The sequence below is a fragment of the Trachurus japonicus genome, chromosome 3, assembly GCF_045865225.1.
Source record: "Trachurus japonicus isolate A0001 chromosome 3, Traja_1.0".
Classification (NCBI taxonomy): Eukaryota; Metazoa; Chordata; class Actinopteri; order Carangiformes; family Carangidae; genus Trachurus; species Trachurus japonicus.
The window spans coordinates 19,276,262-19,291,283 of NC_140909.1; the positions used below are offsets into that span (position 1 = coordinate 19,276,262).

Consider the following 15,022-nt stretch of genomic DNA (forward strand, 5'->3'; position numbering starts at 1 on the left):
ACTTCAAGGCACAAGTAGCCTAATGTGTAGTGGCATATGCAGTTTCATGGAAACTGTCCTCTAAGAAGCAACTTACAGTGCAGATGAAAATCACATGTTTTGTATTGAGAAGGAATATTAACAGAAAGGAAACGACGCTGATTTCATGGAGGTGTACAGGACTGCTGCAGGGGAAATGATATCACCCTTTACCTTTTACTTTGATCATCTCAGATCCCCTCTTCTGGCTGTGAACAGTTGCAAAGACTTCACCTCTCACTCTGCCTGAAGGTTCGGGCTCTCCCATGTTCACATGAGGATCAGAAGGTAATCAAAGAAGACACAGCCGCTCCACAGTCACTATACGACCCTCTGGATTTAACCCGAACATTTGTCAGGGGTCACAGCAAAGATTCCCTTTTGTTCTTTTGACTCCCTATATGTCCGTGCATGTGCACAAACATACGCTGTTACTTCTTTACATCACCTAACACGTTACTCATACTCAGGCACACGCCCCCTTTTTCCTCATCTGCTCTGAGCATGTAAATGACTTCACATTTCCAGTTCGAGCAACAGTCATCATAAAATAACTTCACAGTGCAAACAAGCCTTTGGCATTTATCAGATTATTTTTGACAGAACTTAAAGGAGTTCTTCCAGATTGTGTTTATGAGTCAGGAGTGCTTGTGCTTGTTGATTCGTTTTCTTAAGGAGTGACATCAAGGACCTTTATTCTCACAAATGAAAAGGAAATGTGCATTTTTCTTGCTTTGTCATTCCATGGAGTTAAAGTACCAGGGCATTACCACACAGTAATCAGGTCACGGTATTAGCAATGAGTGGGGTTGGTTTTGTTCTGCACCTTACTCTAAACTTAGTGGGGTTTAAATCTCTCCAGGCCTAACGAAAGACAGAGTGTCATTAAGCTTCTCTCAGGGCTTTGCTAGTTCCCTACATGTTGTATAAATTCAATGAGAAGAAATGGTGGATAGACATTGATTTTCTAGTGCAGCCAACAGCACATGGGAGGTGTGGCATATGATTCCCACCAAAAAGAAAAAAGTTGCAGGGCCAGGAAAGTGAACTCTTCAGCAGCACCTCATCTTGTGCTTCAACCTTCACCTGCACTCCAGAGCAAACACTTGCGAGAATGTGGTGCCATTGTCCTCAAAATGCTTGAAATAATAACCAGGTTTGTTGGCAGTTTCCTGCATCTATATCAAAGTATTTTATCTCTCAGTAGGTCACAACCCTTAAATCCCCAAGTGAATGATGAATGGAGAACACAATAGGGGGTGCACATGTTGAGTTTCGATGGTGGGTTGTAATTAGGGGCCGCAAAAAGGGAGGCTAGATAGAGGGAAGACTGGTGTTTGAGGAAAGAGCTGTGATTGATTGACAAGTCTGACATTAAATTTCAAGGACATTTCTTCTTTTCTCTTGTGTAATTGTTGCGCGAGATATTATTGCACACTTGTAAACAGTGTAACACATCATCCTTCCCTAATGGTTTCTATAAATAAGAGGAGAAATACTGACGAAGACCATTGAATCTAAAAATGCAACCATACTCTATTCAATCCATCTGAGAGAAATCAAAGGCAAATGTATTTATCACAACCTCATACTGACCTATCCTTGAATATTACACAGGAAACATTGTTGCCCATCATCCACAGACCATCTGGAAAAGAATCAAACACAGGGATGTTAAACAGCCAAACCAAAGTCCAGGAAAACAAACTTTGGGAGGCAGATACCGGTGCAGATACGGCCGTTAGACCACTGATGTTTCATATGGCTCCCCCAAACACTGCCCTCACCAGGACCCTCACTGTTCCCATAAACCATCACATGGGAAATGAGAAACAATCACTTTCCTGAGAGAATAATAGGAGTGAAAAAATCAACAAGGTGTCATCTGGTGCGATAAGGAAACGTAACAATGAGGTTTGGAGGAACTCCCTGAAGAGCTGAAGGAGACAGCCTTCCAAGCTGAAGCCTGCAAGAGTCAAGGGTAATGTGTGTGTTGTGTGGGATGTGTGTTTGTGAGTGCAAAACCCACAAAATCTAAGTTGTACTAACACACACCATGCCAGCATCTATGAGTGAACACTCATTAGAGATAAGTGAACTCTGTGCACTGAGCAGCGGGATGGAGCCATATCTGCTCCATGAGCAGAGAAAGAAGCAGGTCCATCTTTCATCTTTCCAATCCTCCCTTGCAAAGGTATGACTGGACATCCCAGCATTTGCCAAAATACCCATTAGATCATGAATTATAGAGAAATGTCTACAACAATGTGCAAGATGTCTTTAATATTTCCATCCGATGATTAATACAACCATGCCCAACATGTTATTTTGGGTTTTCTGTTAATGTTAGCATCATAGCTTGTACATTCTTTTGGCTATGTGTGAGGTAGAGCAGACTGTTTTTTCTACACTGCATATGCACACCTCTCTGAGCTGTAGTAGTCACATGCTAACACACGCTGTGCTGCCTGCTTGAAACTCTATAACCATGTTCGTCATGCAGGACAAAGGAGGGGTCTCCCAGGTATCCTGTTGTTCTGAGCAGGAAGTTTCCGTTCTATAGGAACGTAAAGACAAAATAACTTTCTTCCTCTTATACAACACTTGAAAAACATCCTCGCACTAATAAGGCTGTGTCATTTTTTTTTACTGAAATCATCAGTTGAACTTTTGCACAGACAAGGCAGTGTGTTTCTTGTGGTTTTGACATAGAGCAGGTAAAACTTGCCTGAGCCTGCGTATAATGAAATGGTAAAAATGTGTTGATAGGGTCAGTGGGTGGTAGAAATAATGTGACTAAGGATGAAATAAGAAGGTTAAGGCAATATGTACTACAGAATCTATCCTCCATAATTAAAATCAATTACCAGTATGCAACATTCAACACCCTCAACCATTGGGAAATAAATGGTCCTCTGGATCAAGACTCACAGAGCGGCGCTCAGACGGAGCTTGTCCTCATTTTGCTGGAGAAAGCGGGGCCCCCTGCTTAAATTGAGGCACACAGCAGTGTCACATCATTTTAACAGCGAGGCCTGTCGGTTCTGACCTTTCCCTTCTGCCTGGCACAGCAAGCCCCCCCCCCCCCCCCCGCCTTCATCCGTATGAGGCCTGTGTCCAACTTGGGTCCACAAACAGAGGCCGCTCACTCACTCAGGTCCTATGGAGACCAAATCAGATTACCAACACATATCTCCCACAATCTAGTGCGACAGGATCACCCCCCAGGCAGGGCTGAAATGGATACAGCAATATACAACAGCCATGCAGCGGAAAGAGGGAGGATGGAGGAGTGTGGGGCTGAGGAGGAGAGCAGGAGCTGTGTGGGTAAGGGAGGAGTTACTCTGTTGTAAGCGCAGCAACAATGTGACTTAATTGATTCCATGCCATCTCATCAATTTTGATTAAAATGAAATGAGCCTCTGTACGTTTGAAAAGGTTAAAACAAATTGAAGGTGGAAATCACAGCTGGTATCTCAGTTTTGTCTAACAGTGGGCTTTTAATGAAGCAAAGCACTCTCCATCATTCATTTCAACCACCTCTGTGCATATGGAGCAAGGCTGTTCTTCTTTTTTCCACATTCTCGAGCACAATACACATTGTATTAGGTTTGCATTAGCACTATGGCTTCCATGCAGTCCATCTGGAAACAAGAAAAACTGCTCCAAATGGAATGATCATCGATGTGTTAGGAAAGGAAGAAACAGTGATGAATAAAAACATTTATTGGATTCACATTGTATTTAAGAATATTTGATGTTCAGTTTGAGAAATTATCACATACATGAGCACATGTATGGTATGTGATATCAAGAATAAACATTTACTAGGTCCTTAAAAACCTGTCTAAATGATTTTATTTCTCAGGGAGTGGGTCTTTCCTTGTTGTTTCTTTGACAATAAAAGTTTGTGTAACATACAAATACTGTATCTGCTCTCAATCTGGTCTCATTCCAGCTTCAAAGTGGAAACAGGTTGCCACAGAGAGGTCAAATGAAGGAATGGAATACACAATCCTAACGCAGACAAATTGAGCAATTAAAGCAAAAGTCATAATAGCGCAATCATTTTGCTTAAGATATCCCTCATGTCACGCCTCACCTTCTGTTCACATGATTAAATGTAACATTTTGAAAGTTAATGATTAACTTCAACAGATTTATTAAATCAGACAAATAAGAGAAAACTTCAGTAGGCCTACACACAGAAAAGCTCCCTGCAGTATTATACTGGGTTATGTATGCAAACACACTTTTGAGTTCAATGCCTTTTACCATTACATGTCACACACCTCTTTTTCACCATTGTTAAACCTTCGGCTCAATTTAAAGGGTTTGGCCAAATCAGGTTTAAAATTCAAGTTGATACTGACAAGCAGACCACAAATGCACACAGGCACACACACATCATGGAGTTGAAGTAGGTAACTGCTGGCACCTGGTGGTGGTTTGGAGAACCAGTGGCACAGCTACGCTCTATTCATGGCACTCATGTCTCATTACAAACAAAGTCCCTGAAAGTCATTGCAAGTTTCCTCGGTACTGAATATGAAAGCACAAGTCGGGCAAAGAGTTAAAATTGTATCCTTGTTTTATTTCAAAAAGCAAACTTTGCAGAGCTGACAAAAAAGAAAAAAGAAAAATCACATAATTGCAATTCACCATGCTAAATAAATAACATCGGTGCTAGTTAATCTGAACGCATACCCCGCTGGAATATGCTGTTGTGAAGAAGTACTGTTGCCTTTTTGCTCACAAATTGCCCTATTTTCATTGCTTGATTTGCTTTAGTAAACTTAAAGCTTGCACAGATACGCTGCTGTCTCAGCAAAACAATCTTCTGTAGAAATGCAAATAGATACACATGCAAAGCAAACCTCTGGCTAATTATACAGCCGTCTTACAAGGTCTGTGTCCCTGAGCGCTGGAAAAAAGTGTAACACACAGCATGTATGCTCTTGGTAGGCATAGCTTTAATACAGAACATCTGCATGTTGCCAGGTTGGAGAGATCTTAATAAAGCTTACTGTACACTAATTATACGGCAACACAGAAACACAAGGACTCTTTGCTTTATATTTAAAAAGGTGTTGGTTTGGCAATTTCTCCACTCGTTTACAGAAGACCACAAAGACAAAGGGGTTGGGTTCACAAAGCTACGATCCTAGCGAGGGTAAGCTCAGGCTACAAAGGGTGGTGTATCCCAGTCAGAAACATGGCGTGGCAGTTTACGGCCATCAGGAGAAATATTTAAGTACATCATAAAACACTGTCACTAATGTTAGAACTCTATAGGCAGCAAGGTTCAGACAGTTTACTAAAACACTGATGAGTTTTCTGACATTTCAGTGTCACTGTTGACGAGATTTGTATTTATTTTTGTTTTGTTTTTTTCCCCTCACCAGAGCATGCACGCGCACACACACACACGCACGCACGCACGCGCACACACACACACACACACACACACTTAACACAACACAACAGATGGAAATAGTCTGCAATATGACATTTGTTGTGCAGTGACTTGGGGAGTTGTTCTTTAAAATCTCTATAAGGCACTAAAATTGAAAATAGAAGCGATTTAAAACCCATGTCTGTACAAAGGCAAGCACATGACCTATATTATGGCTCTGCTGCAGCAAATGACTTGAATTTGCTAAAAGTCATTGGATTCTGCCTTTTTTCTTTCTCAGTGCAGTGAATACAGTTTTCTGTCCATCAGTGCAGTTAAGTGGGGTGTTTACAGTTGTCATCTGCCTCAGTCATCTTTCTTGTCTGAGGTGGTGTCTTCCTGATTTTCTCCTGAAGTGGCCTGACCAGCCAGTTCCAGATCCCCTGGCGTTGCCTCCTGAATTGCTTGATATCTCTGAAGCTCCAGGTAGGTGGTGAATAGCTTGGCATACTCCGGGTGGGTCGTGGCAAAGTTTTGAAATTCACCTGAAGAATCACAGCCATGGAGAAAAACATGGGTGAAAAAAACAAACAGGAAAAATTGGGCTAATACTGAATGCATCCATTTACTGCACACCCTGTTGGAAATATACAATAAAATGAAACAGAATTTGCTGCTTGGCATTGGGAGTTTGTCTACTACTCACTGAAGGTGATGAAACCAGAGCCGTCAGCATCAATGTCCTTGAAGAGCTTGTTCATGTTTAGGTCTGACACACCCAGAGCGGAGCGCAGCAGAGCAGTGAACTCCTCGCGGGTGATTTTCTCATCTTCATCGATGTCAAACAGCTGCATGGGAGAGGACAGCATGGGAGAGGTTTGCATTTCTCTTTCAGGTGTTTGTATATTCAGGAAAAATAATGGTTAGTTAACATATACATTTGGGAAGCTAACCATAAACCCAAAATTTAAAAAAGGGAAAAATAATTTTTGCTCTTCAGTCAAGTTACATAAACACTATTTGAACTGTTTGTCCAAAACCACATTTGACCTTATGGCCAGCAAAATGACTCCATGCTCTCACAACAGACACACATTGTTAACTTGACATTATCCAAGCCTCTCTGAATGCTGCCTCTGTTTCTCCTTCAGTTGCACTGCTGCTGCCTGCTGTGCTCTAATATCAACTAAAGGTAGTGCTGGGTGATTTAGCTTGGATGTAATGCTTTTTCAAATCGAATTTTTTTTAACTGTTATAAAACACAGCATAAAAAAGATTAAGCACCAAAAAAATGCAGATTCAATGGAACCTGCATGATGGGTGTGGAACATTTCTGATACAGTGCTACAACCTGGCTTAGATAATTGAGTTTGTTTCCAAAGCTTGGTTGGCTTAAGGAAAATGGATACCACCACACTTGTGTCCCTCTCTTTTCCTTCAGACCCAAGTAGAAGCAGACCTGTGGCAAAATATTTCTTCCCCACCTGGAAAGCCATTCGAAGAACATCTTCAGTGTTGGCTGGTCGACACAGAATGGTCACGCCGATGACATACTCTCTGAAGTCTATGGTGCCATCTCCGTTCTGACAGGGGTGAAAGCCAAAGTGAGAAAAAAAAGCAGGAGTTGTTAAAGCAGAAGTAAGCGATCCGGTCGTTTTGGCTAATGCTGCGTTCCAGGCAGGCTTTTGAAACCGTAAGTTACGGCTTCAAGTCACGACTTTGTAGCGTTCCAGGCAACCCGTAAGTCATGTTTTACCGACCTGTTGCCTGTGAAAGTGCACTATAACGGCCACTCATGTTTTTCCGACCCGTGAACTCGTACCAGATCGAACTGGTACGACTTCACAGGTCGGAAAAACACGAGTTACGGGTTGCCTTGAACGCACCACCTTCTTGTCAGCCGATGGAGTAGCAGCCCCCGCCCTCGTCATGGATCTATTGGTCCTCGTCCCTACGTCACCACATTCACGCGCATATTGGCTGCACACACAGCCCTTCATGCCATTCTCTCTCCTCATTGGATAAAACTTGTAGGATACAAGAAAAGTTTTCTCCTCGGCTTACAGCAGAGCAGAGTGACTGACAGACCCGTGTTTCAGACCAAACACTCTATGTAAGTGATTGCTGTCGGAAGATATAACTATTTAAGGCTTATATTAACACAAAAATTCCGCTTACTTCTGCTTTAAATACACAGATTATTATGATGGGTAAAAACATAGAAATATGTCTGTCTGAGGTATGGTGAGTCTAAATGGTAACATGGACAAAAGCACGAGCGATTTCTATAAATGGCAACTTGCAATAACTGGAAAATGATGAGGTATACATATTCTTAGGAAAGGGATTTCTTTTTTTATTCACTGAACTGCAAGTTAGAGGCTGTTTTTATGCTTTTAATCCTCTTCCCACACGACCTCTGGCGAACATACCAGGGAATGAGGCCAAACTGCTTTGATCATAGTTTCCTCTTCAGACTGTATAAATCCTCAACAGACAATATGAAGCCCTCTCTATTTGACTTTCATTGGTACACATATACTGCAGTGATGTCTTGTGAAGCTAATGTGAAGATGGGAACAATGTATGTTGTTAAACATTCAAGGTGTGATTCCTGTGTGTTGGGTTTAGGCCAATTTATCCCAATACCCTGGCTGTGTGTCAACAACAAGCACGTGCTTAATCAGTCAGTGATTATTCAGCAAACTACTGGAATAGAAAATACTTTATATGTGTGATAGGTGTCTCACCCTGTCAAACAGTGCAAACAGCTCCTCCAAGGCCGGGCTGACAGGTAGCTTCAGGAATCTGGCAAACTCCTCAATGGTAATCCTCCCGCCCTTACATGATGAGGCCATGGCCGCAAAGCCCTCCAGCTCTTTTCTCACATTGTCCCACTTCAGTCTAAGTGAGAAAAGGTGTATGTCATACTGAACAATGTATAAAAATAACTATTCAAGCCACATTTGTCTTAGTTTAAATGCCTGGTGACACAACAGTGTCAAAGTGAGATGTTCTTACTGGAGTTTGCGGCTAATTTTGGTGAACTCAACCAGGCCGGCCTCCATGGGCAGCGTTAGCTCACCAGCTGAGATCATCAAGCGGCAGTCCTCATAAGTGTGGTCTGTTACTGGAACTCCAAGAGCACTGCAAGCAAACAGTCCACAGTTCAAATGCTTGTGATGGTTGTAAAGAGCTGGATGCAGCATGTCAGGCATGTGCACAAAGGTCAAAAATTCAGTTCAGTTGTATGAGTGAATCTAACAGTATACTCTTACCACGCTTCACTTACGTGTTACACACCGGATTTATCACTTGTATAAAGATATATGCTTTTGCTTTTCTGTTGCACCTTATTCCACTGCATGCTCCAAAAAAGAAATGTGCATGTAAGGTCAGAAGACTTCACTTACTGGGCCATACTTTCTCGCACTCTAATGGCAAACAGAGCTGGGCTTTTCTTCTCCTCTTCTGTGGGGGTATGTGGTGGCAAGAACTGAAAAAAACAAACAAAAAAAACAAAAAAACAAACTGATAAAAAAAATTAAAAAAGGTCACAAGAAGTCAAACAGAAGGGGAACTCATAAATCTGTCTGTGGAAACTAAATCCCATCCTGCAGTAAACACACCTTCCCCTCTGGTTGATATAGTGCAGTATAAAATCCGAAAATATTTCAGCAGCCATAGCAGAGAGTGGCACCGATAGCACCAGTAAAGCTGCAGTAATTTTAAAAGATTTCAAACAAAGTACTGTGTGAAACTGTGGATTTTTTCATCAGTAAGAAAACAAACGCAATTTGTGCCATATACTAGGAAAACGGGAGGCTTGTTACCTCTATCTCCACTGTGGTGTACAGCTGGCACAGCGTTAGAAGCAGCAGTGTCTTCCTGTACATAACACAAGCAGAGTACGATCTGTTTCATGTACCAGTTGACTAGTAGAGCTGTTCCAGTACAAGGCATGGGTGGGTGTCTGTACTATAATAGTGTCCATGAGAATATGGCAATAGAAATCAAACATACATACAGTACAGACAGGTGAGTCATGCAAAAAAGCCAAAAATGCACAATTATAGAGAGCATACTCACGAGCTGAAGCCCTGCCAAGTCCAAGTCACTGTATCCTGGAAGTAAAAAAAACGAGAGGAATGCATGAAGCTTCATGAAACATTAACAGGGGAATTAGGTAGTAACATGTTAACTGGTAAGTGTGATTTGCAGCCAAGTCTCTGGTTTAGCCATCATTCCCATCAGCAAAACTAAGCAATAGAAACATCAATTTCAAGAGGATAACCACATCTAATTTTATTCAGATTTGTCTTACTGACAATCCTTGTGTTCTGCTCAGAAGGAATCAAACTGTTTATCTTTTGTGCAAGCTAGTAGGGTGCTGCGTGGCAACAACGTATTTGGCTTTCAAGGCTTCATTAATGCTGTATGGCCACAGTCACTCACCAATTTGTTGGGATACCTTATAAGCACAGGCTGCACAGGGACTCCCGGGATAAAGGCACCTAGAGGTGGGGTTGGAAAACAGTATGAAAGAAAAACAATGCTGCACATTATTCTATGTATAAACCACATCGTATAGTCAATAAAAAGGGTGTAGTATCAAGTGTTCTTTCTATTGTGCAGCCTGTTTGCTCAGTGGATCAGATGTATGTAAAGGGAAACATTAAATTTCATGAGGTCATTTAGGCCTTACCTTGTTTGAAAGTGATGAGACATGAGCGATTTGTACATGTTCCCTCTGGAAATATCAAAACCTGAGGGTGAGAAAGCATCATTAGTTAATCTTATCATCATATTCTGTAGAATTTCTGTGATGGTAAAATACAGCCACCTGTATGCAAAGCAAGTTTCTGAACAACTCTGGCTGACATTGTATGTACCTTGGCTATTTCGGCGATAGTATTAAAGAAGAAGCATTTTCATTGAATACGGGACTGACAAAGGAAATGGTAAAAAAGGCTCTTTGGTTTACTTGGCTGACAAGCTCAGTGTTTTTTCAACAACCAGACAGAAAGCTATGCTGACAGTCTATGTGGATGTTTTCTTTGCTGTGTTATAACAGACCTGAGGCCAGTGGCCCCCTGACTTGGCTCTGCTGTCAATCTCTTGGATTGTGTTCTTCCGTGAATCTGGGTCCTTTCTGGACACCAGCACTGGCTGTAGACATCGCACAAACCCTTGAGAGAGAGAAACAAAAATACCATACATTAATGTACTGTGGACCACTTAGAGGAGGAAAATCCTGACTTTTGTCATGTTTCTTGTCCTCGTTAGTAGCATAGATTTGTTAGCAGTAAGCCGTTTCACCACACAGTAATTTACTGATTATGTTATGACTGAGAGAAAAAGAGAGCACGCAGACAAACACTTAAGTACCAACTTCCCTGTAGTGGAACAACTGATTAAAGAAAAATTGTCTCACTGCCAAAGATGGGTGTGGCCAGGTTCTCAACCCGGGAAACAGTGGAGGGTAGGCCTGCAATGATGCACACAATTCCATCGAAAAAAGTGGAGTGGGGAGCAACAGCCAGGATGGGGGCCTCAGTGCTGTTGGCCTGCTTCCCTTTTACCACCACCCTAAAGCCCATGCAGAAATAGTAAGTTCTCCCTAGGGCAGCCATGACCCTCCGACACATGAACCTGGGAACCACAACAACATTTTAGATTAGTGAATGAGGTGTGATTGCATAAAATCCAAACTGACAGATTAAATGAATGGTAGTAGTAACAGGAAGGGTTACACCATTTTGTACTTTTCTCTAAGCCTGTAATCACAAAGAAATTTCTCTTGAACAGTTACTTCCTCATAACCTGAGGAAATGGTAGGAAGTCACATATTACTGTAGCTTGAGACACTGTGAACCTTCAAGTCTCTGCTTATCTAATCTTAAGCGAGAAGCTTAATAACAGGAAGCTCAGTCACACAGTGCTGAGGGTGTAAAGTGTCCAACATGAACAGACCTACACCATCTTGATACACTGGCTTATAAAGCAGATACGATATTGCCTGCTTAAACGCAAAAGATACAGAGCAACATGGACTTGCATTTGAAGTTCGTCACTACATGTCTTAGTGGTTTCATTGTGTGAAATGTAACTATTTATAAACCACAGACTTCAAACCAACAAGAACATTTCTGAAGGTGCTAACAGGAAAGCAATAAATGGCTGAACTATATGGTTGTATATGATAGGCCCTACTGTTGTTTCAGTCACATACAGCATACTTAGTCATAGGTCAGCTGCAGGACAGTGCACTGTCAGTGCATGTTGCACCTACTATGCAAGTTAGTGGTTCAAACTGTTGGAGACTGTTTGATATTGTAAAGTAAGATCAATTACAACCTTAACTGGATACAGTGCCCAAAATGTCACACTGGAGTAGCTGTGTTTAGGGTCATAACCATTCAGTGATGAAAAAAAAAAACATGTTGGTATATAAAGGGATTACGTTTTCAGGTTTCAGTTCCCCTTAAGGCCCCCACAGGAACTGAGAGGGGACTCTAAGTCATGCCTCTGTTGCAGATACAATCTAGAGAGGCATGATTCGGCAGAAGTGCAAGCTGCTACACATTTTTCAAGCCATGTCAGGAGCCATTATTTTGAAAATATACTGCCTCTGTTGTGTTTTAGTGTCAAGTTTATGAACCCAGCAAATGCAATGCTTCTACTTCTTTAGTAAAATTAACAATTTAATGCAATTAAATTCAATGTATCTTTTTTTTTTTTTTTAGATCTTAATGTATTTCTTCACCAATAGCTTATGTTTAAAAAAGTATTAATCTTTAAATCAAATTCAATAAACCTAAGCATCCAGGAAACAAAACAATGTGATGTAAACTGATGCAAGAAAGGCACAGTAGGATACACTTTGTAGCAGGTTTTGCATTTTCTGATCAATTGAGTGTGTCTGATATCCAAAGGGCCACAGGACTTTGATGGCAGTCTAGGACTTTGTTAGGATGATATCTGTATCCTTGTTACCTTCTCCAGCCTGTCATTGGCTCCACGGCTCCTTTCAGAGGATGCTTGAAGGTTATTATGACAGACACTGGCCATGTCACCATGAGAACCAGAGACAGCAGGATGGCGCGGATTGGGACCAGGAAGATTCCCAGGAGGACGCACTGCATGGAGAGAGAGTGGGGGGTGGGGGGTTACAATAGACACACCATCAATTAGGCCTATATCTACCATAAAGGGAAGACTGCTGTCAGAGCCAACTACACCCTGGCTTTTTGACATTCCACAGAGCGGAAATATGCAGCAGTGTGGAAATCCACATCACTGGGCAGCTTTCTAGAAAAGCACACACAACGGCTCTCATTGTTTGTGCTGCATATAACGAGGCGTTACAAGCCGATTGTCAAAGCCCTGTTGGAGAAGATTATAGGCCCTGGCTACAACATGCAGCCTGTGGGTGTAATCTCACACATCAGATGAAACACTGCGGTGTGCGCGCCCTCTTTCTATAAGCGATGGCTATATTCCTCAAAGCATGAGCATTGCGCCTTTTTTTAAAAATACCATACTCACTTTCAGTATAGTGGCTGTGGTTAGTTTTGTGTCCTGTACAAACGGGTTGATGACCGCAGGCAGGAGCAGAGATTGCTGCCTCGGCAGGGTGAACACTCGTTGCGGAGGCATTGCAATTCCAGCGAGCGAAGACGCAGGCGAATGTTTGTAGTCAAGGCGCCGTTATGTTATCATCTCACTTCCTCAACGGGGGGGCCTGCTCTCTCTTCTCACTCCGCACCATAGCAGACGATCGCACCGGCGAGCGCAGCCACCACACGGGCGAGAGCGGAACCGTCTGGACCTTGGCGTCTGAAGCTCCACCTCCAACGTGGCCGTACCGGGGGTCGAGTGCGATCGGTGTGTTGTTTTAGCCCCCGACGACGATTCGTCTCACTTCTCAGTTTATTAAGTCTGTGAAACCTCATTGTGAATGTTGCAGGATGGTGTTACACTAGTATGAATGTTACGAATCTGATGAAAGAAGTAGATAAAATAGGCACAGTCAACTCATTAGGTAGGGCTATACATACAGTCGGAAACTGCTGATTGAGAAGCTCGTGCAGACTGTAATAGTACATGTAGAATATGTGGCTAGAGGTCCTCAGATAGCCTACTACAGATCATGCAATTATACACGGAGTGCTGCTGATATCAAGAACATAATATGTGAGGAATATGTTTCTGTAGGCGTTCTCGAAAAGCCCACAAGATGGCGCAGTTTCATTAGAATAAATCTCAGTTGGTCATGCCCTATAAAGAAAGCCCTGACTATTCACCATGAATGCTCCACTCTTACAAGCAAAAAGTGGTTTGCTTTAATGTGATATTAGTGATTACGCTCCTCTTTTTTTTTTAGTGATCCATGATCATTTTTATGTTTAGGGTTCACTGAGTCTTAAATTAGTAAGAGTAATGATGACAGAAAAAAAGGGGCCTTAAAGAAGGACTTCACAATGTATAACTGAGGTGTAAATATGTAGGCTATGTGGTGGTTCTAATCAGTCTTTTTAATCAATTTTGTTTGACACTGTCAACATTTGACATTGACAACATTGTCCCATTGTGAAAGATGCATATAAATGAAATGGATGATTGACGAGATGTAAGGGGCATGCAAAAGGAAAAAAAACAACTTTAACTTTTTCACAACTGAGATCCAGTGAAAGTGAAGCAAAATATGATTTGTCTTGAGTTATACTGCGAGATTACAGAATACAACAAAATGACAGAAGATAGTAAAAATAACATTCAAAGGCAGATGCTATGGACCTAAAATTGGAATAGGTCCGATGATAAAATGGACAAATGAAAAAGCACTGCTGATGGTTGACTAATTTTAGGAATTTGGTACTTAATTTTTTCATTCTATCATTCTGCTTGTGTGGCCATTCTCAGCGGATAAGTTGAAGACCGAATTTCTTCCCCCGTCCCAAACTGAGGAGCCAATACTGGTAGCTCTACAAGATCAAGTGCCCTGTAAGCCTACAGTAAGGGCTCCATCTTGTCTTGGAACCGGCTTTTATTTGTAAGTGACTTGATGACAGTGAGTATGTTCCCCACAGTGACCAACTACTGTATAGAAGGCATTATGACCCCTTACTTCCAGCATTGTTGTGGAGAATATCACAGCAATAATATAGAGTGGGCTAATGACTGTGGTGGGTTTGTTGTCTGTTGGCTCTCGTGTACACTGGGATAATTTCAGGTTATAAATATGACCCCTGATTCTACGATTAGCATGTGCTTCATGTTAAGTGTTTGGTGGCTGCTCTCAGGCTTCACAACACAGTGGTGACTGAGAACGTGAAGGGAGGCAGGGGGGTGTTGTGGCCAAACAGAGGTGTAATCAACAAAGTGTTTGTTTTGGTCTGAGATGCAGGTTGTGTATTGCGACATCTTGTGGCAGTTACGATAATGACAACAAATATATTACTTATTGAGGCCATTTTACGTCCACAATGAGTACTTCTATTTTAAAATGTATTGCTAGAGAAAAAAATAATTTGCACATCTATTTGTTGGACAGGTGCGTAGGAAAGGGACGAAGAGATCTGCAAATGTACCGAATATACAGAATCC

At 41.9% G+C, this 15,022-nt stretch overlaps 1 protein-coding gene across 1 annotated transcript; it reads right to left on the reverse strand.

Annotated features, from left to right (window-relative positions):
- Positions 1-4,591: 4,591 nt before the first annotated feature.
- Positions 4,592-13,245, reverse strand: lpcat2 (lysophosphatidylcholine acyltransferase 2). Its single transcript, XM_085765615.1, has 14 exons — positions 12,962-13,245; positions 12,410-12,552; positions 10,848-11,065; positions 10,490-10,602; positions 10,119-10,179; positions 9,869-9,927; positions 9,503-9,537; positions 9,247-9,301; positions 8,827-8,909; positions 8,435-8,560; positions 8,164-8,317; positions 6,898-6,996; positions 6,120-6,261; positions 4,592-5,958 (listed from the first exon to the last, which is right to left on the reverse strand). Exons 1-14 carry the CDS (start codon positions 13,070-13,072, stop codon positions 5,780-5,782), a joined length of 1,578 nt encoding a protein of 525 aa, XP_085621741.1. The 5' UTR covers positions 13,073-13,245; the 3' UTR covers positions 4,592-5,779.
- Between the last annotated feature and the right edge of the window lie 1,777 nt (positions 13,246-15,022).

Excerpts from the sequence above, each read along its gene's own strand:
- lpcat2 (XM_085765615.1), bottom strand. The coding sequence starts at position 13,072 with ATGCCTCCGCAACGAGTGTTCACCCTGCCGAGGCAGCAATCTCTGCTC. Across the intron at positions 6,997-8,163 it reads TGTTTGCACTGTTTGACAGG|AACGGAGATGGCACCATAGA; the intron begins GTGAGACACCTA and ends CACCCCTGTCAG. Across the intron at positions 5,959-6,119 it reads CTCTGGTTTCATCACCTTCA|GTGAATTTCAAAACTTTGCC; the intron begins GTGAGTAGTAGA and ends GTGATTCTTCAG.